The following is a 24,490-nucleotide window of genomic DNA, read 5'->3' on the forward strand; positions in this document are numbered from 1 at the left end:
TTTGGACATATATATTATATATAGAGTTTTGTAGATTTGTGTTACTTCTTTTTAACGAACATAGGATCTCATGTATAAACATATCATTTTGGGGGCACATGTCCAAGTTTGAATCATCGATTGTTGTGAGACCATACCCCTTGATGCACGGAACCTGTATAGAGCCTGTAAACCCTCGCCACATGTCGGTTCAATCCCAAGATTATAAATCTAATTCGTCTCTTTAACCAGATATTCATAGAAATGACACAAGTATGAATCAAATCCACATCTCCACACAAAAGAACAGACTAACTAACCACTAAACCAAACTTACTGGATGATTTGTGTTACTTTTAATTCATTTCTAATGCTGAAATATATAACTAATTAAGGGGAAATTAATATCCCACTTTTTGAGTGGGATTATAATGCCATCATGTCTAATCACTTTGTGGCGATCAATATATATTTTTAGCACCAAAACACCCACTGTAAATTAGCAAGTGGTCGATTTGTTAACACAGTAACTAAATTTAGGTATTGGATGTCGTGTCAAACCATAACTGGCCACTACTGATGAAAGTAACCTAGATGCCTCGAGATCACTCTTTGCCCTAATTTAATATATAACCACTGAACCCAAAAGAAATCACAAGACATGACATAGTGCTTCAATAATGCCCCTTCTTGGCATGATTCTTTTTTTCCCAAGTGGGAAACTCTTTTCATCTAAATATATATATATATATATATATATATATATATATATATATATATATATATATATATATATATATAACAGCTATAAAATGCCATGAACACAAGCTTTAGGGTTTGTTTCATAGCCACACACTCTCTCTTTCTCTTCCTCTTATTATTATTATTATTATAATCCTTTAGAGAGAATTTAAAGAGAGAATGAAGAAACGTCAAGTGGTGGTTAAAAAGAGTAGTTCTAATAGAACATCAAGTGCAAGGGTTCGGTATGGAGAGTGCCAGAAGAATCATGCGGCGAATATTGGAGGGTACGCGGTAGACGGTTGCAGGGAGTTCATGGCGGGTGGAGAAGAAGGAACGGCGGCTGCGGTCTCGTGTGCCGCGTGTGGCTGCCACAGGAGTTTTCATAGGAGAGAAGTGAATGAAGTTATGAGTGAGGGTTCATCAACATCTGATCATGTCTAGGGTGCATGTAAGTGGTCAAAAAATTAAAGGCCTGCTTGAGATTGATTTGAACACAATTTAAACACTCACACATGTATGAATATCTTATATATCTTTTCTATAGATTTTCAATTATCTCATGCTTGTATTGATTGTATTAATTAATTACTCTATTTGTACAAAACTAATTAATTTATCCTATTATCAAAGTCATACAATGATTCCACTATCATTTCTCTTTAGTTTCTTTAATATATTTTTTTCCGAACAATAATTAGAAAACTTCTATAAACAAAGGCCGAAGCTGAATACATGTCATAGATTGATGCGAATATGTAGTTACCAAGATTAAAATTAACATGGAAATGTTCTCTAAATGAAAAGGTAGGGTTTGAAAGGAAGAGTCCAATTGAGATGGAGAAGGTGAAGATAACTAGATAAGTTATGTCTTTGAAAGTATATATATATATATATATATATATATATATATTTGAATGTTTAAGCTTGCCTCCTACTATTTACAATAAACCGCCATTGCCAGGGATCGAACCTGGACCTCTCACCCAAAGGCCTAAGCCTTTACCATCCCACCAAAGTGGAGATGGCAAAAAAAAAATGAATGGAGTTTGAAATTACATATATGCTTGCACCATATGCATATTATTAAGTACCTCTAAATTAATAAACATGGGTGGGAGGATAATAAAATAAACAACTTTGCATGCATTATTTTGTAGAATCAAAATGAATGGAGTTTGGATGTCACATGGATACAGCAAACAATCCTCCAGCTTTACAGCTTCCATCTTCATGACTTTCATGGATGGATCTTGTCCCCCATTTGAAATTACAAACTGTTTTGTCTGCCAAATGTGTATTTTATAAGTCTATGTTCCTTTCCCTTTAATCTACTTAATAAGCAACTGAAGGTCAAATTCTTTAATAACAATTTTCTATTCAACTCATCATGCCATCTTCAATTGTCTAGGAAGTAGAGCCATATTTATTTATAAAATTCTGATAGCATCTTTGATGTATATGATAGTATATAGTGATGTTCCTCTCATGAGGTGCATAGCAATGTTCCTTGCACGAGGTTAAGAGTTTGAGTCTTATAGCGAATAATTCTATAGATTTAGGAGTAGAATTTATGAGTTTAATTTGTAATTCGGCCATTATAACTAAAATCTATATAAACAATAAACATTCCTAAACATGCTTATTCACCTGCCAGTTAGCAATGTATTCATCATTCAAAACATTAAACTTCTCTCAAGAAAATAATCATTTACAAAAATCATTCCGTTACAACCTTTTACATTTATTTTTTATTACCAACCTACTATCATTTAAATAATAAACTATTTATTTGTTAATAATGTATTATCAAATTTAATAAATGATGTTTAAATAAACATGAATAAAACCAAAAACTAATAATATTTAATTATCATAAAATTAGAGTAAACTCTAAAAATTTTAGATTCAATGTCAATATTTGAATGCTACATGATTTGAATATTAAATAATTAAATATTAGATAAGTTATAATATTATAAAACATAATTAAACATCAAATAAACTATAACTATTAAAAAATATAAATATACCCGGCCGCATTACCTCGCATGCCCCCGTTCTTCACAAAGGATTGGCCCCAAGGACGAACCTACGTAATGTGGTTGTCTATGGGGGATGTCACATAAGAGTATCTACAAAAACAAACCATTATAATATGTCACATGTGTTCCATATCATATTTAAACTTCTTACAGAAACACTAATTGTCTTACACGACAATAGACTTCCACAAACTCTATTAAAACCATTAAAATTGTATACACACACATAAAAAAAATCAATTTAGACTTTAAAACTTATAAAAAAACACTTAACCAATAATTTTTTTAATTTTAGGTTGTCTTATGTTATTAATCTTTGACTAGAAATAAAAATTATATACTTATTTCATAAAATGCTACTCCCTCCGTCCCATTATAAGTGTCATATTTTGACTTTTTAAGTATTTCTTTTACAACTTTGACCGTAAATATTTTTGTTCGTATCATATAATATTTGATGAAAATTATATCAATTTAAAATACATTTAAAACCCAATCCATTCATATATTTTACATCAAGTATTATATAACACAAACAAAAATATTGTCAATCAAAGTTAAACAAAAAAAACTTGAAAAATCAAATTATGACACTTATAATGGGACGGAGGGAGTAATATATTTATTTATTTACCTCACTTTTGTCTTGAAAAGATTAAGAATAAGATATATAAAGAATGAAAATAATTAAAATTAATAATGCTTAAAAGTCGTGAAAAGCAATTTTAAACATTATCTTTTTATTTGTTTATTTTTATACGTTATTAATCTTTACCAAAACAAGAAAGAATTTTAAAAATATATGTAGATTGTGAATGCACGTATATGTATATCGCATTTCAGTTAGTCTTCTACGTTTCTCTACCTTCTCTCACGGTTAGCCTTTTCTATATCATATAGGTTGACGTTCACAAACTGTTGATTTGTGTTTGTTTAGTTATATTAATAATTATTTTCGTTTGTTTTCATTTGTGTTCGTTTACGTTCATAAACTATTCGTTTAGATATTAACGAACAAAAACGAATCTATTAATTTTATTAACGAACGAAGATGAACAAAAACGTGTGTTCTATTAGGTATTCGTATTCGTGTTCTATTATAGTTTTTTTGAAAACAACAAACTAACTTACTCCTAACACTACTACATAAATAGGTATTTGCCACCAATTTTTTGCTATGAAAAAAATCGGTAGCAATTTTTGCTACGAATTAGCTACGGATTAGCTAGGGACACATATTGCTACGATTTTGCTACGAATATTTCGTTGCAAGAAAAAACCCATAGCAAAATCCATAGCAAACTTGAGATAGTAAGTATTATAAAAATTAGTTTATAAAATCGGTAGCAAAATCCGTAACAAACTTGAGAAAATAAGTATTATAAAAACCGAAATCCTAAATTGGTAGCAAAATCCATAGTAAACTGACAAAATGAATATCATAAAAATGATTTCAAAAAAACAGGTAGCAAAAATCCGTAGCAAAATAAAGAAAATTAATATTTAAAACTTTATAACATAAAGTTTAGCAAATTACGTAGCAAACTTCGTTGAAAATTTGAGAAAACAAAAATATTAACATAAAATTCATTACAAAATGGTAGGAAAATAAAACTAATTTTCCGAAATCTGTAACGTAGCAAAATAACAGAGACCTTTGTCAACAACTATTATTGTAAACCTGCATTCGAATACCTTAACACAAATTGACATGCATAGTAATAAGGTGATAAAAAAAATAGTTCTGGCTGCTTTAAAAAGAAATATATCATTTTTACCATCTTCATAACGAACAAAAACAAGTAATTCAATAATAGAAAAAATGGATTTACGTAAAAAAGACATTTGCTGTGGATTTTTGCTACGGAAAATATCGGTCACAGTTTGCTACGGATTAGCTAGGGACACATTTTGTTACAATTTTGCTATAAATATTCCGTTGCAAAAAAGAAAAAAAATCGTAGCAAAATCCGAAAAAAAAAAACTTAAGAAAATAAGTATTTTAAAAATAACTCCATAATGATAGTAGCAAAACTCATAGCAAATATGAGAAAATAAGTATTATATAAACGATTTCAAAAAATTGGTAGCAAAATTCATTACAAACTTGAAAGAAAATGTATTATGAAAATAACTTCATAAGGTCAGTAGTAAAATCTATAACAAACTTAAGAAAACACACATCATATAAATGATTTCAAAAAATTGGTAGTAACATCCGTAGAAAAATCAGGAAATAAATCTTTAAAACCTCATAAAATAAACTTTAGTGCAGATACTGTAACACCCCGACCAAAGGCGGATTATACATCGGGGCGCCACATATTGCTTCATTACTCGCGACACTATTGGTGTCAATATTTATTAATACACATTTTATCGCGCACGCGCAGCGGGGAAAATAAAGAACATAAATCAAACATAAATCAATATATTATAAATTATAACATTCAAACAACATTAACTTGTCTTGATACATTTTAATTCTAGGTCCAAAAGTAAAAACGTCCTACGTGTCCACAAGCTCCAAAACAGCTACTGCAAACCTGAACATATGTTAAAATAAACGTCAAACACTTGCGTGTTGGTGAGAAATCAAGTTTAATACAATACATAGATAATAATAAATCTGCGCGCAACACGTGTATGTCTGGTGTTTAACAAGGGTGCAATCAGATTGTGATCAAGCCTAAATAGATCATAGCTCATAGTTCATAGTTCAATCCGTGCTCCCAATTGAGCACAAAAACGAGAAAACATCTGTGCAAGTGTAAACAAAGAAAACCGTAAACGATAGGTCTCCCGTGTTCATCTAATGGTACCATGAAAACTTCGGAATAGGCCGAACAAAGTGGTTAATGATACACACATACAAATAAACAGCCAAGTAAACGTCCTCAACACATGGGATACTGCGCGACTAAAGTTCATAAACAGTTTAAGACTCAAGTTTTGTATGAACACATGAACATCCCAAAGCATTTAAAATAAAAAGGGATTAGATACGAGATAACTCACTTGATAAAGATGCGATGATAGATATGCAAGAATCAACTCTTAAACAAGCAAAGTTAACCTATAATTAAAGATTATTGTTTTAACGATTGGTTTTAAGTTTTGATTATAAGTTAGCATAATTAATAAGTAAATTATTATATATATATATTACCGGAAAAGCAGGGCAGAACAGGGAGGAAGACGGAGGCAAGAGAGGAGGGAGGCGGCAGAGAGAGCAAGGAGCAAGAGAGAATAAGAGAGATTAAGTGTTTTGTGTGTGTAGTGTTAGGAAAAATAATGTTATTATTTATAGAGAAACCCTAGGAGACATAAATCCAGAAAAAGGGGAAAAGATTCCAAGACAAACAGAACAAGACAAAACAAAAGATAACAAAAGATATGGCAGCTGCAGGGAGCAAGATAAAGCTGTCAGGGAACAGTAAAAAGGCATGGGCGGGTCAGATAAAGGTACTGGTCAAGCATGGCAAAAGCAGATCTCAAAAGATTATGTCAGTCACTTTTTCTATCAACCAATGGGGTTGGTACGCATGCTGCGCCGAAAGTAACTATTCAGACATTAGATAGGTTAGGTCAACAGCTCAGAAGAAAAGACATTTACAAAAGCAAACGGCTAGAATAAACAAGATACAAGGGTTAAGCGCGGGAAGGCTGAGTGCGCGAGCGCGAAGGCTGGCACAACAATCCTTAGCGCACTGCGGGAAGAATCACAAATCCTTAGCGTGCTGCGTGAAGAACTAGAATTCTAAGCGCATCGCGGGAAGAACATACATTCTTAGCGCATTGCGGGAAGAACATGCATTCTTAGCGCGCTGCGAGAAGAGTTCTCTTCACGCATCGCAGGAACAAGATGTCTTCACGCAGGCTTCCATGTAAGGAGTCTGGCGCGTGGAGCTGCAGACATCCTTAGGCGGGAAGAACCAAAGGACAAGCAAAGAGTTAAGGAAAGGGTTCAAGGCTTAAGGGCGGGACGGCGACAAGAGGGAAAAGAAGGCGGAAAGAGAGGAGAGGGACGGAACGGCGGAAAGAAAGAGAGAGAAAGAGGCGGGAGGGAAAAGTATATTATTATTATTGAAAGTAAAATATAAGTATAAATAAATATTAAATCATAAAAGAAAGAGATCGGGTCAGAGAAACGGGTACCTGGGTCGGGTCGGATCGGGGCAGATGTCACAGTCTCCCCTACTTTAAGAAATTTCGTCCCGAAATTTATCTCGAAGTAGGTTGCGCAGAGAACAGGTGCGGGTACTTGATCTTCATTTGATCTTCCCTTTCCCATGTAAACTCGGCTCCGCGCTTGGACTCCCAGCGAACTTTCACGATAGGGATACGACTGCGCTTGGTTTGCTTAACCTCGCGATCCATAATCTCAACAGGCTTCTCAACGAAATGCATAGTTTCATCAACTTGAACTTCATCAAGTGGAATGCGAAGGTTCTCGTCAGCTAAACACTTCTTGAGATTGGATACATGGAACGTTGGATGCACATTACTGAGCGCGGGCGGCAGGTCAAGTCTGTAGGCAACTTTTCCCACACGCGCGAGAATCTTGAATGGACCAACATAACGAGGAGCAAGCTTACCTTTCTTCCCAAAGCGGACAACACCTTTCCAGGGCGACACTTTGAGGAGAACAAGATCACCAACTTGAAATTCGAGAGGCTTTCGCCTACGATCTGCGTAACTCTTCTGTCGGCTTCTGGCAGTCAGCAGATGATCACGGATCTTGGCGATTTTATCGGTTGTCTCTTGAACAAGTTCGGGTCCTGTGATTTGAGTTTCACCCACTTCGCTCCAACAGATCGGGGAGCGGCACTTACGACCGTAAAGTGCTTCAAATGGGGCCATACCAATACTGGAATGATAGCTGTTATTATAAGAAAACTAAATCAAAGGCAGGTGTGAATCCCAATTACCTCCAAAATCAAGAACACAAGATCGGAGCATATCCTCAAGAGTTTGAATAGTTCGCTCAGACTGTCCGCCAGTCTGAGGATGATATGCCGTACTCATGTCCAAGCGAGTTCCTAGCGCAGATTGGAGAGATTTCCAAAAGCGAGATATAAAACGGCCATCGCGATCGGATATGATGCTCAAAGGAGTACCATGGCGGCAGACAATTTCCTTGACATACAGCTGCGCGAGCTGCTCAACACGGTAGTTTTCACGAATGGGCAGAAAGTGAGCAGACTTAGTCAATCGATCCACTATTACCCAAATGCTATCATGTTTGCTTGCTGTCAAAGGTAACTTGGTAATAAAGTCCATCGCTACACATTCCCATTTCCACGTAGGAATTTCTGGTTGTTCGAGCAAACCAGATGGGCGTTGGTGTTCAGCTTTCACTTTAGAACAAGTCAGGCATTTAGCTACGAACACAGCAATATCCTTTTTCATACCGGGCCACCAATAAGTTATGCGCAAATCCTTGTACATCTTATCAGCGCCAGGATGAATAGAATACCGAGATTTGTGCGCTTCACTCAGGATATCAGCGCGAAGATTCTCATCAAAGGGAATCCAGATGCGATTGAGATAGCAGAGAATTCCACTCAGATTGGGCACAAAATGCGCTTCCGCGCCACACGCTAACTCGGCGCGAAGGTTACCATTACTGATGGATGCGCGCTGCGCGTCACGAATACGCGATTCAAGGTTGCTTTGAATCGGCGCGAAGTGAAGTTGGGTGCGCGGCAAGATACAGTTAAGCTGGCAGGGTTTTCGGCTGAGCGCATCGGCTACCACATTAGCCTTACCAGGATGATACCGGATCTCACAATCGTAATCGCTGATGAGTTCGTTCCATCGGCGTTGTCTCATGTTAAGTTCCTTCTGATCAAAGATATGCTGAAGGCTTTTATGGTCAGTGTAGAGGATACACTTAGTACCATAAAGGTAGTGTCTCCAGATCTTCAAGGCAAAAACAACTGCACCTAGTTCGAGGTCGTGAGTTGTATAATTCTTTTCATGAACCTTAAGTTGCCTTGATGCGTAAGCGATAACCTTGCCTCGTTGCATAAGAACACAACCGAGACCTTGGTTGGATGCATCGCAATACACGACAAAATCATCATTACCCTCAGGTAGCGCAAGAACAGGAGCTTCACACAACAAACGCTTGAGCGTTAGAAAGGCTTCTTCTTGCTTCGAGCCCCAAATATATGGTTTACCTTTGTGCGTTAGAGCTGTTAAAGGCAAAGCGATCTTTGAGAAGTTCGAAATGAATCGCCGGTAGTAACCAGCTAAGCCCAGAAAGGAACGGATCTCAGAAGGAGAAGATGGCGTAATCCAGTTCTTGATTGCTTCAATCTTGGATGGGTCGACATGGATACCCATCTTGTTTACAACATGACCAAGAAACTGTACTTCATCAGACCAGAATTCACACTTGGAAAGCTTGGCATAGAGCTGCTCAGCTCTAAGCTTTTGCAACACCAACCGAAGATGTTGCTCGTGCTCGGCCTTTGTCTTAGAATACACCAGAACATCATCGATAAACACAATCACGAATTTATCCAAGAAAGGCCTACACACCCGGTTCATTAGATCCATGAAAACAGCGGGCGCGTTGGTTAAACCGAAGGACATGACCAAGAATTCAAAATGGCCATAACGAGTTCGAAAAGCAGTCTTCGGAACATCTTCATCGCGGATGCGCAACAGGTGATAGCCAGAGCGGAGATCAATCTTCGAGAAACAAGAGGCACCTTGGAGTTGATCAAAGAGGTCGTCAATACGCGGTAAGGGATACCGGTTTTTAATGGTGAGTTTGTTCAACTCGCGGTAATCAATACACATGCGAAACGATCCATCTTTCTTTTTAACGAACAACACCGGAGCACCCCAGGGCGAAGAGCTAGGGCGAATGAATCCTTTAGCAGTCAACTCTTGAAGTTGGCTGGCCAATTCTTGCATCTCAGCGGGTGCAAGACGGTAAGGAGATTTAGCTACGGGGGAAGCACCAGGGACAAGATCAATACGGAACTCGACTTCACGAGCGGGAGGGATACCAGGAAGATCATCAGGAAAAACTTCAGGGAAATCACGCACAACAGGGATATCGCGAAGCTTCTTCTCTTCAGCAGGTTTGACCACATGGGCTAAGAATGCAACACACTTCTTCCGCATGAGTCTTTGGGCTTCGGCGCAAGACATAAGTTTAAGACCGCGGGAGGGTTTTTCGCCGTAGATGTGAAGATCACCATTTTCTCGAGGTATGCGAATCAATTTCTTGGCGCAAATAACTTCGGCGCGATTCTTCGAGAGCCAGTCCATACCAATGATAACATCAAAGCTTTCAAGAGGCATGGGGATGAGGTCGATTAGAAAATCGTTTTCGTTAAGGTTAAGCGTACAATCTTTAATCACCGAGTTAATTAAAACAGTTTCACCGTTAGCCAATTCAACTGAAAAATTTTCTTTTAAATCGTTGCGCGGATCGCGCAAGCTTCTGCTCGAAGGCGCGAGAGATAAAACTTCGATCGGCGCCAGTATCAAAAAGTACAGAAGCATAAAATCCGTTAAGTAAAAATGTACCATTAACTACGTCATTATTCGCTTGCGCTTGGTGCGCGGTTATGTTAAAAGCTCGTCCACAGCGTCACTTGGTTTGAAATCTGGTTCACCGGATTCGCTTGTGTGATTTGCACTTGTAGTCTCGGGCACGCGTTCCGGAAATGACTGGGATCACCGCAGTTATAGCACGACCTGGGTCGTGGGTTTTGGTATGTTGGTTGTGGGTTCTGCGGGTAGACTGGTGGTGTTGGCGCAATTGGGTTGGCGAGAGGGACTCTACAGTATTCAGCAGAGTGACCAACGCGGCCACATCGGTTACATTGACGACACGGGGTTTGGGTTGGGTGGTGAAGTCTACAGGTTGGGCAAAAGGGTTGATTTCCTGTGTAAGGTTTCTTAGGTGGCAGGGCAGGGAGTGCGGGGTTGGTTAAGGCATAGTTGTGGACTACAGGAGGTGTTGGGTAGGTCGACAGTGGGTTAGGCGCGTAAACTGGAGGTTGATAAATGGGTTGTTGGGTAATGGGCGGGTTGGTAAGCGCATAGGCCTTGCGCCTGCGCTTGAGGTTGTTACGGTTCGAGGGTTCAGGTTTGGTTTCTGTTGGTTCAGGGGCAGTCTTGGTGAGTTTGGTCTTCTCAGTTCCCCGCAGGAACAGGGTTCCTGCTCTGACATGGTTGTCGCTGAGCACAGCGGCCAACTCGATGGCGTCAGAGAGGGTTACTGGGTTTCTGGCCCATACAGAATCTTGAATTTCCATGGGGAGACCCCCAAGGAATTTCTCGATTGCTCGGCGTGAAGGGGTAACAAGGTGAGGGACCAGCAGGCTTAGTTCATGGAAGCGCGTCGCGTACTCGCGCGCTTCACCACTGTACTGCTTAAGATTCCAAAATTCCTCCTCCAGGCGCTTAACTTCGTTGGGAGGGCAGAATTCTCGCGTAAGAATTTCCTTGAATTCCTCCCAGAGCATGCTGGAAGCAGCTTCTGCGCCACGCGCATGAGCTACTCCATTCCACCATGTAAGCGCTCTGGATTCCAGGACACTGGAAGCATACAGGGTTCGTCTGTCTGAGGGGCATTGGGTGTGGAGGAAAGTGTTTTCAATCTTCTCAAGCCACTGGAGCATCACGGTGGCTCCTTCAAGACCTGTGAACTTTGGAGGGTTACCCGCGTTAAAGGACTTAATGTTATAACTCGAGGTATTGTTTTGGCTCAAGGCTTGGGCTATCGCGGCGGCCATTTCCTGGGAACGTTGCTGTCTACGCATGCGCGAGGCTTCTCTTCTCTGAAATCGGCGAGATAGCGGAGGCATTCTATAAAAATTTTAATTTTAGTTAATATCTTGGTTTTAGCGCAAAGTTTTAATCTTATAAAGCTTGGTTTCACGGAGTCAGTTACAGTCAAAAGTTAAAGTAAAATAAATGACCCTAAATGCAGACTTAATAAAGGTAACAAATTCGAATCAAGAATCGGCAATTCATGTATCACCATGACTTTCCGAATTCCCAATTTAAAATATACGAGCAAACGAGTATTGGAGATTGACGATTCATGTATCACCATGACTTTTCAATCTTCAATATAAAATACACAAGAAAATGAGTATTGGAGGTTGACAATTCATGTATCACCATGACTTTTCAAGTCTCCAACCTCAGAACATAATCGTAAATGGAAATTGAAAATCAACTATTCATGTATCACCATGACTTTTCGGATTTTCAAACCCAACAAACGAATATGTAAGAAAAATCAATAAAAATCGAAATTTAACAAAAATCGAAATATCGCGAAATAAAACATAAAATCATATACTGCGCAAGCGCGAGCATATTCATAAATAACGAGTAATTAACAATAAGCGCGCAAACATGAGATTTCTCTCATGCGCGAGAGGGGACTCTTAGGTATTCTAGGCCGTTACGTCTAACCACCTATCCTAAAGTCAACGAGCTCTGATACCAATCTGTAACACCCCGACCAAAGGCGGATTATACATCGGGGCGCCACATATTGCTTCATTACTCGCGACACTATTGGTGTCAATATTTATTAATACACATTTTATCGCGCACAGCGCAGCGGGGAAAATAAAGAACATAAATCAAACATAAATCAATATATTATAAATTATAACATTCAAACAACATTAACTTGTCTTGATACATTTTAATTCTAGGTCCAAAAGTAAAAACGTCCTACGTGTCCACAAGCTCCAAAACAGCTACTGCAAACCTGAACATGTGTTAAAATAAACGTCAAACACTTGCGTGTTGGTGATAAATCAAGTTTAATACAATACATAGATAATAATAAATCTGCGCGCAACACGTGTATGTCTGGTGTTTAACAAGGGTGCAATCAGATTGTGATCAAGCCTAAATAGATCATAGCTCATAGTTCATAGTTCAATCCGTGCTCCCAATTGAGCACAAAAACGAGAAAACATCTGTGCAAGTGTAAACAAAGAAAACCGTAAACGATAGGTCTCCCGTGTTCATCTAATGGTACCATGAAAACTTCGGAATAGGCCGAACAAAGCGGTTAATGATACACACATACAAATAAACAGCCAAGTAAACGTCCTCAACACATGGGATACTGCGCGACTAAAGTTCATAAACAGTTTAAGACTCAAGTTTTGTATGAACACATGAACATCCCAAAGCATTTAAAATAAAAAGGGATTAGATACGAGATAACTCACTTGATAAAGATGCGATGATAGATATGCAAGAATCAACTCTTAAACAAGCAAAGTTAACCTATAATTAAAGATTATTGTTTTAACGATTGGTTTTAAGTTTTGATTATAAGTTAGCATAATTAATAAGTAAATTATTATATATATATATTACCGGAAAAGCAGGGCAGAACAGGGAGGAAGACGGAGGCAAGAGAGGAGGGAGGCGGCAGAGAGAGCAAGGAGCAAGAGAGAATAAGAGAGATTAAGTGTTTTGTGTGTGTAGTGTTAGGAAAAATAATGTTATTATTTATAGAGAAACCCTAGGAGACATAAATCCAGAAAAAGGGGAAAAGATTCCAAGACAAACAGAACAAGACAAAACAAAAGATAACAAAAGATATGGCAGCTGCAGGGAGCAAGATAAAGCTGTCAGGGAACAGTAAAAAGGCATGGGCGGGTCAGATAAAGGTACTGGTCAAGCATGGCAAAAGCAGATCTCAAAAGATTATGTCAGTCACTTTTTCTATCAACCAATGGGGTTGGTACGCATGCTGCGCCGAAAGTAACTATTCAGACATTAGATAGGTTAGGTCAACAGCTCAGAAGAAAAGACATTTACAAAAGCAAACGGCTAGAATAAACAAGATACAAGGGTTAAGCGCGGGAAGGCTGAGTGCGCGAGCGCGAAGGCTGGCACAACAATCCTTAGCGCACTGCGGGAAGAATCACAAATCCTTAGCGTGCTGCGTGAAGAACTAGAATTCTAAGCGCATCGCGGGAAGAACATACATTCTTAGCGCATTGCGGGAAGAACATGCATTCTTAGCGCGCTGCGAGAAGAGTTCTCTTCACGCATCGCAGGAACAAGATGTCTTCACGCAGGCTTCCATGTAAGGAGTCTGGCGCGTGGAGCTGCAGACATCCTTAGGCGGGAAGAACCAAAGGACAAGCAAAGAGTTAAGGAAAGGGTTCAAGGCTTAAGGGCGGGACGGCGACAAGAGGGAAAAGAAGGCGGAAAGAGAGGAGAGGGACGGAACGGCGGAAAGAAAGAGAGAGAAAGAGGCGGGAGGGAAAAGTATATTATTATTATTGAAAGTAAAATATAAGTATAAATAAATATTAAATCATAAAAGAAAGAGATCGGGTCAGAGAAACGGGTACCTGGGTCGGGTCGGATCGGGGCAGATGTCACAGATACTATCGATACCGACTGAAATTGCGTAGGTTTGCCGCCTTAATATTTGGTGTTTTGTCCCTTTGTTTTAAATTTGATTATGTTATGTTTTGTGGCTTACTCATTTATGTTTACGATTTAGTGCCGTTAATGCAAACTTCGTTATCTCAAACATTCATATATGCATTTCACTTAATTAGGATTAATTTAGTGTGCCGGTTATTGCACAAACATTCACATAGCGGTAATTCGGGAATTACCGAATCACACGGATATGACTCCCATCGTTGGTGAACTATGAAAATAACATCTCGAGCATATGATTATAAATTTATCTATGTGAATTACATGTCAAGTGATTATGTGTTAAGTTTATAGGTTGTTTCATGAAATTGCAATCCATTGCATGTAAGTTGTATGGTTCGGCTTTTAATAAATTATTTTTAACAAAAAATTACAACGAGGCTTATTTTATTAGCTTGGGTTAGTATTTTATTCGTAATGTTTCGTTATGACCAGGCTTTGTGTTAAAATTGCTCATTGAGTCAAAACTCATTTAATAAAGGATTATTCTTGTAAATGTTGATTAAAATAAAATTAAAACAAAACCTCAACCCTAATCCCTATCACACCATCGAGACTTCTACCTCCATCCTCTTTCACGATCCCAAACCATCAACAAACTATAAGCATCTTCAATTCATTCTCAATTCTTGCAATTGGTGGTGTCTTCTAGTGATTCTCATTAATCCTAACACTAGATGGTAAGTTTTATGCATTGATTTTATGTTTTTGATTAGTTATTGTAAGACCCTAGATGTTAAATCTCTATATTATTGATGATTATAATGTTAATTGATGTATTAGAACCCTAGAGATGAAATAAACATGTTAGGGTTTGAGTTTTGATAAGAACAGTTAGCTGACAGATTTGTTCTCGTTTATTGTTTGGTCTGTAACTCGATGATAATTTATTGTTTTCGATCGATTCTTGTTTTCATGATGTTCTAATCTGAGTCTAGTTTCCAGAAAGTTATAATTTGTAATTTTTGGTCGTGTTTTGAATGATTTTTATGATTTTACAAAAACATGTGTCAAAGCTGATGCGGGGAGTCGAGTTCTGATTTGTTTTCCGGACATCATAACTCTTTTATGACAAGTCCAAAAGGGTTTTTTTCCAATTATGAAGCTTCACATTTTGAGTTAAGATGTTAACGCAATTGGTCTTGTTTGATTTGGATTAGCATTGTGGCTTAACCAAGTCAACACTTTTTGTTGCCAATCTGCTGAACTGTTTGTACCTATGATTGAATTGTCTTTCTTTTTTTATGTAATATAAAATTATAATAAAAATACTTTGAGAAACCTAGTTCATTATGTTACTGTTTTAAAATTTTCATAATTTATTTTGATGATTTGATCAGGTAATAAAATACACCTTTGGATGTTAAAATCTGTCTTGTGAATTCTGAATTTACTCATGTGTTTTGTGATTAGATGCTTATTTATTTGGCCAATACATGATGTATGAAATATATTGGAATTACTTTTCACTTGTGACATTAATATAATCACCAACCGGTCATCAAGTTAAACTTGTTGCATTGTGAGTCATTACATTTACTTTTTGGTTGTTGTTTATAAACTTATTGAATTGGCGGGTTTCTTTAAATATGTTGTATGCCTTTTTTTATATAACAATTTTGATTTACCAGTTTCGCTATTACTTACTCGACGGCTTTTGATATTGATTCGCTATATATGATATGACAACTTACATAATATGTTTTTAAGTTTGTCTAAGTCACAAACATAAATATTAGATCTCCCATCATCAGGTTCAATATTAGTAAGATGACACATAGTTCTTTTGTTTTAATGTGCTTTTTTGGTGCACTTTCTACGAGTCGCTTCAACTTCACGAGGTGCGTTTGTTTTTATTTGATTTAAGGTAATACTAATTATAAATGCCGTAGTTTAGTTATGTTTTATAGTTTTCGGATATATATATGTTGATTTTTCATATCAATATATATAATATAACGTAATTTGTATATCATCGAATGCTAATTTTTTAGCTTATTATAATTTTATTTGTATGCAGGGTGTCGGTGTATACATTATGAATGGTAGTAAAGATAATTCTGGTAGTGGTGTTACTTATGGTGTTGGTAATGGTTTTCGTGGTGCACGGGGACGCAGTGATTGTGGTGTTCAGTCTCGGGAGCCCAATCCTAGTAGAGTTGCACATGATAAAGAGCGGAGTTGGAACGAGAATAAAGAGCGGGTCGGAACGAAAATAAAAAAAAAAATGTTGTATTGAAGAAAGTTGAAGAAAAAGAGAGATAATATGCTCAAATAATTGAGAAACTTTAGCTAGTGTCATGAAATCGGCTAGAAGTATTTTCACGAAGTTAAGATATAAGGGTTGATATTGTAAAACTAAATTTCAGTTTTTATTGTAGTACTTTTGAATATTTTATGATATTTGATTTGGATTTTTATCTTTGGTAAGATATTTTATATAATTTAAATATATTTTTTATAGGAAAAAGTGGAAAAGAATATTAAAAAAATATTGAAAAATTCTATAAAAAATTTATAGCTAAATCCGTAGCTAAAACCTTGATCAATGTGTTGCGAAAGCATGTGAATTCGTAGCAAAACTCAATCAAAATCTGTAGCTAAATTTCATAGCAAAAAACATAGTCAATTCCCGTAGCCAAAGTTGTTGCTGAAAGTCGGTAGCAAATTTCCATAGCTATAAAATTTTTGTAGCAAAATTATATAGTTATATATCGTAGCAAAATATGGTAGCTAATAATTCGTAGCTAACAATCCGTAGCCAACAATTTTGTAGCAAAATCTGTAGCTAATGTAACTAAAATAACGACTTCTCTTTTGGTATCTAAGATCATAGCAAAATTTCGATTCCGTAGCAAAAACTCATAGCAAATAAGTTAGCTACGAGACTTGTACTTACGGACCAAATCCGTGACAAATCCCGTAGCAAACCCTGTTTTGCTACAGATTTGACCGTAACAAATACCTCTTTTTGTAGTAGTGTAAAACCTTCTGCGTTTCTCCACCTTCTACAAACTACATGTAAGATTAATAAAACAGATTGTTATTGTATTAGGTATTCAAATTTTGGAGTGTTGAAACCTATGAACTTGATGAATTTCAAAAACTTACTCCCGTTGTTGTGATTGTCCCATTTGTAAATTTTTTATTTTAGCAACGTAAGTTTATTGGAAAATGTTTAACTACGTAAATTGGGACGGAGACTATAAGGTCTTATGTTTGAATCCAATCTCAGCTGAGTTTTACCACAGTGGGCCATTTGATGACAAGTTTGTCTTGAGACAGGAGATGGTGTGCTTAAGCTACCCATCGTTATCTGCGATCGCTGGTGTATGGAGATGTCTTTTGTCATTGGGTTACTTTGGGTAACCGAACTTTATTCATTGGTCGTTTAGGGGGGGAAAATTTATGGCAAATGCGATCGAATCAGACCTGGTGCAATCATCTGGTCAAGATTGAAATCATATATTTTCAGAAATCCTATATATTTCCATCGAACAGAATTGTGGGTTATAGGTCAGAAGCACCATTTAGCGAAGCTTTCATGTCACTATACAAATAATTTCAAGATTGGGCTTAAGCCCATTACACGTATCAAGTTTAATAGAATAAAACTAACGTGTGTATATAAGCTTAATTGGCCCACGGTCGTGGTGTGGTTAATTGGTTAAATGGTTAATGTCATTTATATATTTTGTGTTTTATATATAGTGGTCTGCCCGCGCGATGCAGCGGGTGTTTGAACTTGTTAATCATGTAACAAATATAAGTGTTTATGGCTAGGGGCGGACCTATGTAGAGGTTAGGGGGACGGTCGCCCACCTTAATTTTTTTTTTAGTGTTATTTGTATGTGAAAATCCCGATCGCCCCCCCTTAAGATTAGTGTTAAGTCCCGATGTCGCCCCCCAAGAAAATAATTCTTGGGTCCGCCACTGTTTATTGTTCGGTTAAAACCTTGAAAGCGTTTAAACCGGTCATTAGTTCAACTTCTTTTTTCTTTTCTTTTTTTTACTTTCGGTTTGTTGGTCGGTTTCAAAATTTACAAAACGTAATGAACGGTTGGTTCGCGGTTTATACTGGACACTGAACACCTCTACGTAACATATTAATTTATTTAAAATGAAAAAAATTTATAACAATATCATATCCAAATTAAAGAGAATAAAATGCTTGTTTTTATGGTGTAATTTTTTTATAAAAATGTTAACGTTTGAAAAGGCTATAGTCGTTTAAAAGTCATGGGTGGGAAGTTAGTTTACAACTTAAATTAAAAATATAATATGATTAAAGATGAGGGACCAAACATGAAAGTTGAATGGATTATGTTCAAAAGACATGTTTACCCTTACTAACACATGTACATCATGCTTTAAGTGTTGTAAATTACTTAAAATGGATGTCTTAATTTGCCTTTGTTTGGTGTATTATATATAGTATAGATATATTTTATTTTATAAACAATAATGTAAGTTTATACTGAGAGAAGGAATTGTATCTAAATACGAAAATAGGGAATTTTGAGTTATTGACAAATATTCCACAACTCAACCAAACTTAGCAATATGAAGTTGAAGTCTTCCGTTCATTATTTGTATATAAAATGCTAGCTAAAGAAGATCGAACTAATACGAAGATTTAGTAACAATAACTCAAACTTAAAACTCAAATATTCTAAAAGTTTTCCCATGCGCATCCAAGGCCGACCCATGCGTTGTGTGTGTGTATCAATTCAAATGAAGATAAAGAACAATGAAGATAAAGAACTTAATACAAAATCTGTTCGATAAGACGATGAAGCGATTAGATAGTACTGGTTGATTTCCACCAAAAGCTTATTTTCCTTCTCTCGTATATATGAGACACTAATCCATCCAATCCAAGACACAATGGTTCCTGAACCTAGTTGTTAGCTTAAGCCCAAACTAAGACTAATCAATAGCAACTCTTTTAGCCCACAATTGAATAGACGTCCCAAGTCCACTATCCTCGATGTGTAACATGAGACCCAAATAAAACAAGTTGACCAACGAATTCGTGTATTTATATTATATGTGATTGAGATAATGAATTGGAAGTATGTGTGTTTCAACACATTATATCCAAAAAAGATTAAATATCAATGAGTTATAACTTTCTACTTTTTACTATATATTTTTTCTACTGAGAGTATTGGGTAACACTCATGTGACACATCCATTTCATAGGGATGGACCACCATATCATTCATATCATGTAATGGTTCTATTATCTAACTAGCACAAATCATCATCAATATTATTATTTCAATGACACTTTCACACTTTTCACACATATTTGAACTACTTAGTCAAGTAAATTCACATATAAATACTTTGTTTGCATAAAAATGAGAAACTACTTAACTCACATAAACTGATAAACAAGTGAAAATCTGTAAATACAAGCATACTAAACCACATGTCATCAATACTTTTCTCAACTTTTACATATCTATTCATATATGGATAATTATACATTTTTTAATGTATGCTTTTATTTTAAAATTTTGTGTGGTAACTTTAGGTTGATTACTGCCTTCACCCCCTTTACCTACCATCATAATTCAAACATAATAATAGAGCATAAACTAGTCCCATTGACTTAAATTTCGACAATAAATACTAAATTAGTACTTTACCAACTCATTTTCGTATTTATTTTTACATTGTATTCTTCAAACGGTGATACATACTTGCTTAGCAAAATTTAAAACAAATAGAATTCAATTTTACTTGTCAAACATCTCATTAAGTCCACTAAATAAATTGGCTGGGATCAAAAATAATTTCACGGGGTTAAAAGAGAGATAGTATCAAAATTTTATAGGAATCGGACGAGATTTTAATTTTATAGGAATTGGACATCTCTAATTTTTATTACAGAGTACGACCAACTCCTAAACTTATAGTGTAGGTCTGCCGATGACTACACGTACAAATTTTAATATAGCTGACTTTTTTCATAGAACACACTTATAATCATCCTTATAGCTTTCACATTAACAGAGTAATACCATGTTATGACTCAAGCCATCGACGACAAAACCAATCTATACTACATGTAGCCTCTCTTTAAAAACACACCTTCACACACAACGGCCACCATCCTTATAGCTTCCACATTAATAAGAGTGATGCCATGTCTATTACTCAAGTCATCGATGGCAAAACCATTCTATACTACATGTAGTCTCTCTTTAAAAACACATCTTCACACATAATACCACCATCGCTGCTGTCGTCATTATCATAATTTTTTTGGTAACTTTTATTTTTATTTTTGAGATATGCGTATTTTTGTCCTTTGTAATTTATTTTTTTGTTTTTACATGCATAACAAGCATCACAACTAATAATCATTAAAAAGACAACAACTTAAAAACAATGTTTATTTCAGCCTGAGTTATATTAAATTTGCTTATAAGGTTATGTGTAGTGGAGGGGCTATAAATTAGGGTGTTTTGCGCCGTGTGACGCCCAGTCAACAAGGGGTGAAAATTTGTTTTTGGGGTGTAATGATGTAGGGGCTACAATATTAATATAATAATAATATATACATATATGTATATATAACACACACACACATATTAATATAATAATAATACTTTTTTCTTCTTTTTGGGTGACAAATTCTCCTCGCCCCCGCCCCATTTCGCCCAAATATCACCCAGGGGGCGGTGTGCTCCCCCTTTGTCGCCCTTTCGCGCCCAAACTCGCGCCCCATTACGGATAGCCTAAGTGATTAGTTTACTCACCTACCTACTTCAATCTTAATCTTCAAATTGTCAACATGACACGTTTGACACTTATAAAAGCTCTTTCCTGTATATGACAACAAAATAATACAAAAATAGAAACCAATAAACTATTGAGTTGAAAGGGATGAAAACTATGAATTATCAAGTATTATAATTATAATATATATATATATATATTAAAGATGTAATTTTTTTTTTGTGTCAAACAAATCAGTTTTCATATAATTATTATTTGAAGCTAATCAGGACAACAACTGAACAACTTTGTGTTGGTAGAATGGTTTAGTCTGTTGCATGTGAAACCATTTGTCACGGTTCTAATTTTGCCTTTCTCTTTGGCTATTTAGATTTTTTAATGAGTGTTTGATAAAATTTAGCTTTTACTAATAAGAAAATTATAAAAACGTATTTCATCGTCCCCTTTTGACTTACAACATAACTTTTTCGTTGCTACGTTTCCATATTCGAAAAAGTAGTCGTCGTTGCCGCGACGGACCAAACCTTTTAATTTTATATTCTGGGTTTTCTTTTTTCTATTGCTATGACATATACATATACTATACCGGTACCGTAAGAACCAAACTAATACATACCGAGTTCCCATCACAAAGCAATCTTTTTTTTTGAACGGCTAACGAATCTTTAAAATGGGATACTGGCTAAATTCACTACATCGGATACATTCATCTTTCGATCAAGGGAGAACCACTCGCCGGAAGGCACGATCGTGCGGTGAGATAAAACCCGTTCAAGTCAAGGATTTAACTAATGAACGTCACCTACTCGCCTAGTTTACCATCATCGTCACCATAATGCAGCTGAAACTAAAGTCTTTTATTTACCACTCTACCACAAGCTGGGGGTGTGCGTGGTGCGGTTCGCTGCGATTTTGGCTAAAACCAAACCGAAAACCACAACTTCGGTTTTTGGAGTTTTTGAAGCCGTTCGGTTTCGGTTTCGGTTTCGGATTTTTCGGTTTTACCATTTGAGCTTGAAAGTTTTAGGCTAAATAGTTAAATCTAGGCATAATTAATTTTGTTAATTGTAAAATAATAGACTATTATACCTTTGATCAAAAATCTAAATCGTCGATTTTTGTTTCATTTCGGTTTTTTTGTTTTGAGTTTTTCGGCTTTGAATCGATTTCTTCGGTTTATTGCACACGATCTAATTGCTACAAGTTTATTTTATTATTTTAAAACTAATAAGAGAAAAACACATATCAAGACTCAAAAGATTGTCAAAAAAGTTGGCCCTAACAAATCAAAGTCGGTGTGATTTAAAACAGTGATAGTTGTTTGTTTTAAATCTGTACATAAATGGACACCAGAAACTCATCACGTTCTACACTTATCACAGAACTCAATTCTTTAATCTGTACATCTCAATTAAATAAATATTAATAAATAAACATAAATGGCACACCAAATCCTGTACATACCCCATCAATCCAAGAGCCAAAATACCATCTTTTTTCAATACCCTTTAATCTTATTATTATTAATTATTATTATTCATGGCTGCAGATCTCATCTTTAGGTAACACCCACTTCACAAATTCTTCATTTTCTTGATTTCTTGATTTTCTTGATTTTTTTACCATTAATTGGTTTAATTTGCTCTGTTTTTCAGGCTGCTTCTTTGCTATTGAATCTTGAATCTTGAATCGTGATACCCATTTGTTGAATTCAGGTTTAACCCACAATTTGTATGTTATTAGGTTATTAGCTAATTAGGGTTTCAATGACTGAGAAGCGTGCGTTTTCTTCAAGATTGCTGTCATGTTTAATTGCGATATCAATGTTCTTTTTAATTCTGTCATGTTCACTTCTTTTTCGAATTGGGGATAATTCTTTAGTACCCACATCGATTTATAATCTCATTGTAGCTGATCATGTGTCGGTTGACCCGATTGACCCGATTAACCCGATTGGCCCGAAAGCGAGTTCTTGTGATCCGAATCAAGATGTATTAAAAGTGTTTATGTATGATTTACCTCCCGAATTTCACTTCGGGTTACTTGGTTGGACGGGTGGGGCGTGGCCGAACGTTGGGAATGTTAGTGAGATTCCGAGATACCCGGGTGGGTTGAACTTACAACATAGTATTGAGTATTGGCTTACACTTGATCTTTTGGCGTCGGTTACGGTTACTCCGAACGTTGTTAGATCTTGCACTGCGGTTCTTGTACATAACTCGAGCCAAGCGGATGTTATCTTCGTCCCGTTTTTTTCATCGTTGAGTTACAATAGGCATTCGAAGGTTGACGGGGCGGAAACCAAGAGTGCGAATGATGTGTTGCAAGAACGGTTGGTGGAGTATTTGAACGGTCGGGATGAGTGGAAGAGGTTTGGAGGGAAGGATCATTTGATCTTGGCGCATCATCCGAATAGTATGTTGATTGCGAGATGGAAGCTCGGTTTGGCTATGTTTGTGCTTGCGGATTTTGGTAGATATGATAAGCAAATTGCGAATATTGATAAAGATGTTATCGCTCCTTATAAACATGTTGTTAGAACCGTTGATGTTAACAAATCGCCTTCGTTTGATGAACGACTGACTTTGGTGTACTTTCAAGGCGCGATTTATCGGAAAGATGTGAGTTTGTTAGTTGTTACAGCTAATATTATATAATCATTTTCAAAACTTTTATAAAAATATTGAATTTAAATGTATTGTGAACAGGGCGGTGTAATTCGACAAGAATTATTCTATCTATTAAAAGCAGAAAAAGACGTGCATTTTACATTTGGAAGCGCGGGTGGAGGCGGGATCCACAAGGCGTCTGCAGGGATGTCGGGTTCGAAATTCTGCCTCAACATTGCAGGAGACACGCCTTCATCAAATCGTCTTTTTGACGCAATCGTTAGTCATTGTGTTCCCGTTATCATCAGTGATGAAATCGAGCTTCCGTATGAAGACATTCTCGATTACTCCAAGTTTTCCATTTTTGTCCCTGCGTCAGACGCGTGTAAAAAAGGGTACCTTATGAAGCTTCTCAGAGGGATTACGAAAGAAAAATGGACCGAAATGTGGGAGAATTTGAAGAAAGTTGCGCCACATTTCGAGTATCAGTTTCCGTCGAAGCCCGGTGACGCGGTTGATATGATTTGGAAGATGGTTTCGAGAAAGGTTAAGCCTTTACATTATAAAGCTCAAAGGAAAAATAGTTTTAAAACGTCGTTACAGTTTTTGAATTCTCGTTAAGTAGTATGGTTTTTGTCCCTTTAGGGAGATGAGTATATTATATATTGATTGCAGTTGATGAGTTGAATGTGTTAGGAACAAAGCGGCGCGCGGAAGCGAAACAACACACACATGCACAACGATAAACACGCATAAACGAAAATTTAAACGACACAAGAATTTAACGTGGTTCGGTCCCCGCGAGGGGACCTACGTCCACGGGCTGCAACTAGGTTTTCTTATTAGCTCAGAACAAAGATTACAATTACATGATGGGATATATATAATAAACAG

General features: G+C 36.5%; 1 protein-coding gene and 1 pseudogene across 2 annotated transcripts; both read left to right on the forward strand.

Moving 5' to 3' along the window:
• The first annotated feature begins 853 nt into the window (after positions 1-853).
• On the forward strand, positions 854-1,357 carry LOC143588854 (mini zinc finger protein 2 pseudogene; annotated as a pseudogene).
• A 21,009-nt stretch (positions 1,358-22,366) lies between these two features.
• On the forward strand, positions 22,367-24,270 carry LOC143588852 (putative arabinosyltransferase ARAD1). 2 transcript variants are annotated; one of them, XM_077069761.1, is made up of 3 exons: positions 22,367-22,549; positions 22,643-23,608; positions 23,696-24,270. In XM_077069761.1, the coding sequence occupies exons 2-3, from the start codon at positions 22,754-22,756 to the stop codon at positions 24,215-24,217; spliced, it is 1,377 nt and encodes a 458-aa protein (XP_076925876.1). In that variant the 5' UTR covers positions 22,367-22,549; positions 22,643-22,753; the 3' UTR covers positions 24,218-24,270. The 2 variants fall into 2 exon arrangements, with proteins under 2 accessions (XP_076925876.1, XP_076925877.1); XM_077069762.1 differs by lacking the exon at positions 22,367-22,549 and having other exon boundaries at positions 22,600-23,608.
• Positions 24,271-24,490: the final 220 nt, after the last annotated feature.

This window comes from Bidens hawaiensis, unplaced genomic scaffold (assembly GCF_021521415.1).
Source record: "Bidens hawaiensis isolate Kalapana, Puna unplaced genomic scaffold, B.hawaiensis_p1.1 tig00036821_1, whole genome shotgun sequence".
NCBI classification, from domain to species: domain Eukaryota; kingdom Viridiplantae; phylum Streptophyta; class Magnoliopsida; order Asterales; family Asteraceae; genus Bidens; species Bidens hawaiensis.

Excerpts from the sequence above, each read along its gene's own strand:
- LOC143588852 (XM_077069761.1), top strand. The coding sequence starts at position 22,754 with ATGACTGAGAAGCGTGCGTTTTCTTCAAGATTGCTGTCATGTTTAATT. Across the intron at positions 23,609-23,695 it reads GCGCGATTTATCGGAAAGAT|GGCGGTGTAATTCGACAAGA; the intron begins GTGAGTTTGTTA and ends TATTGTGAACAG.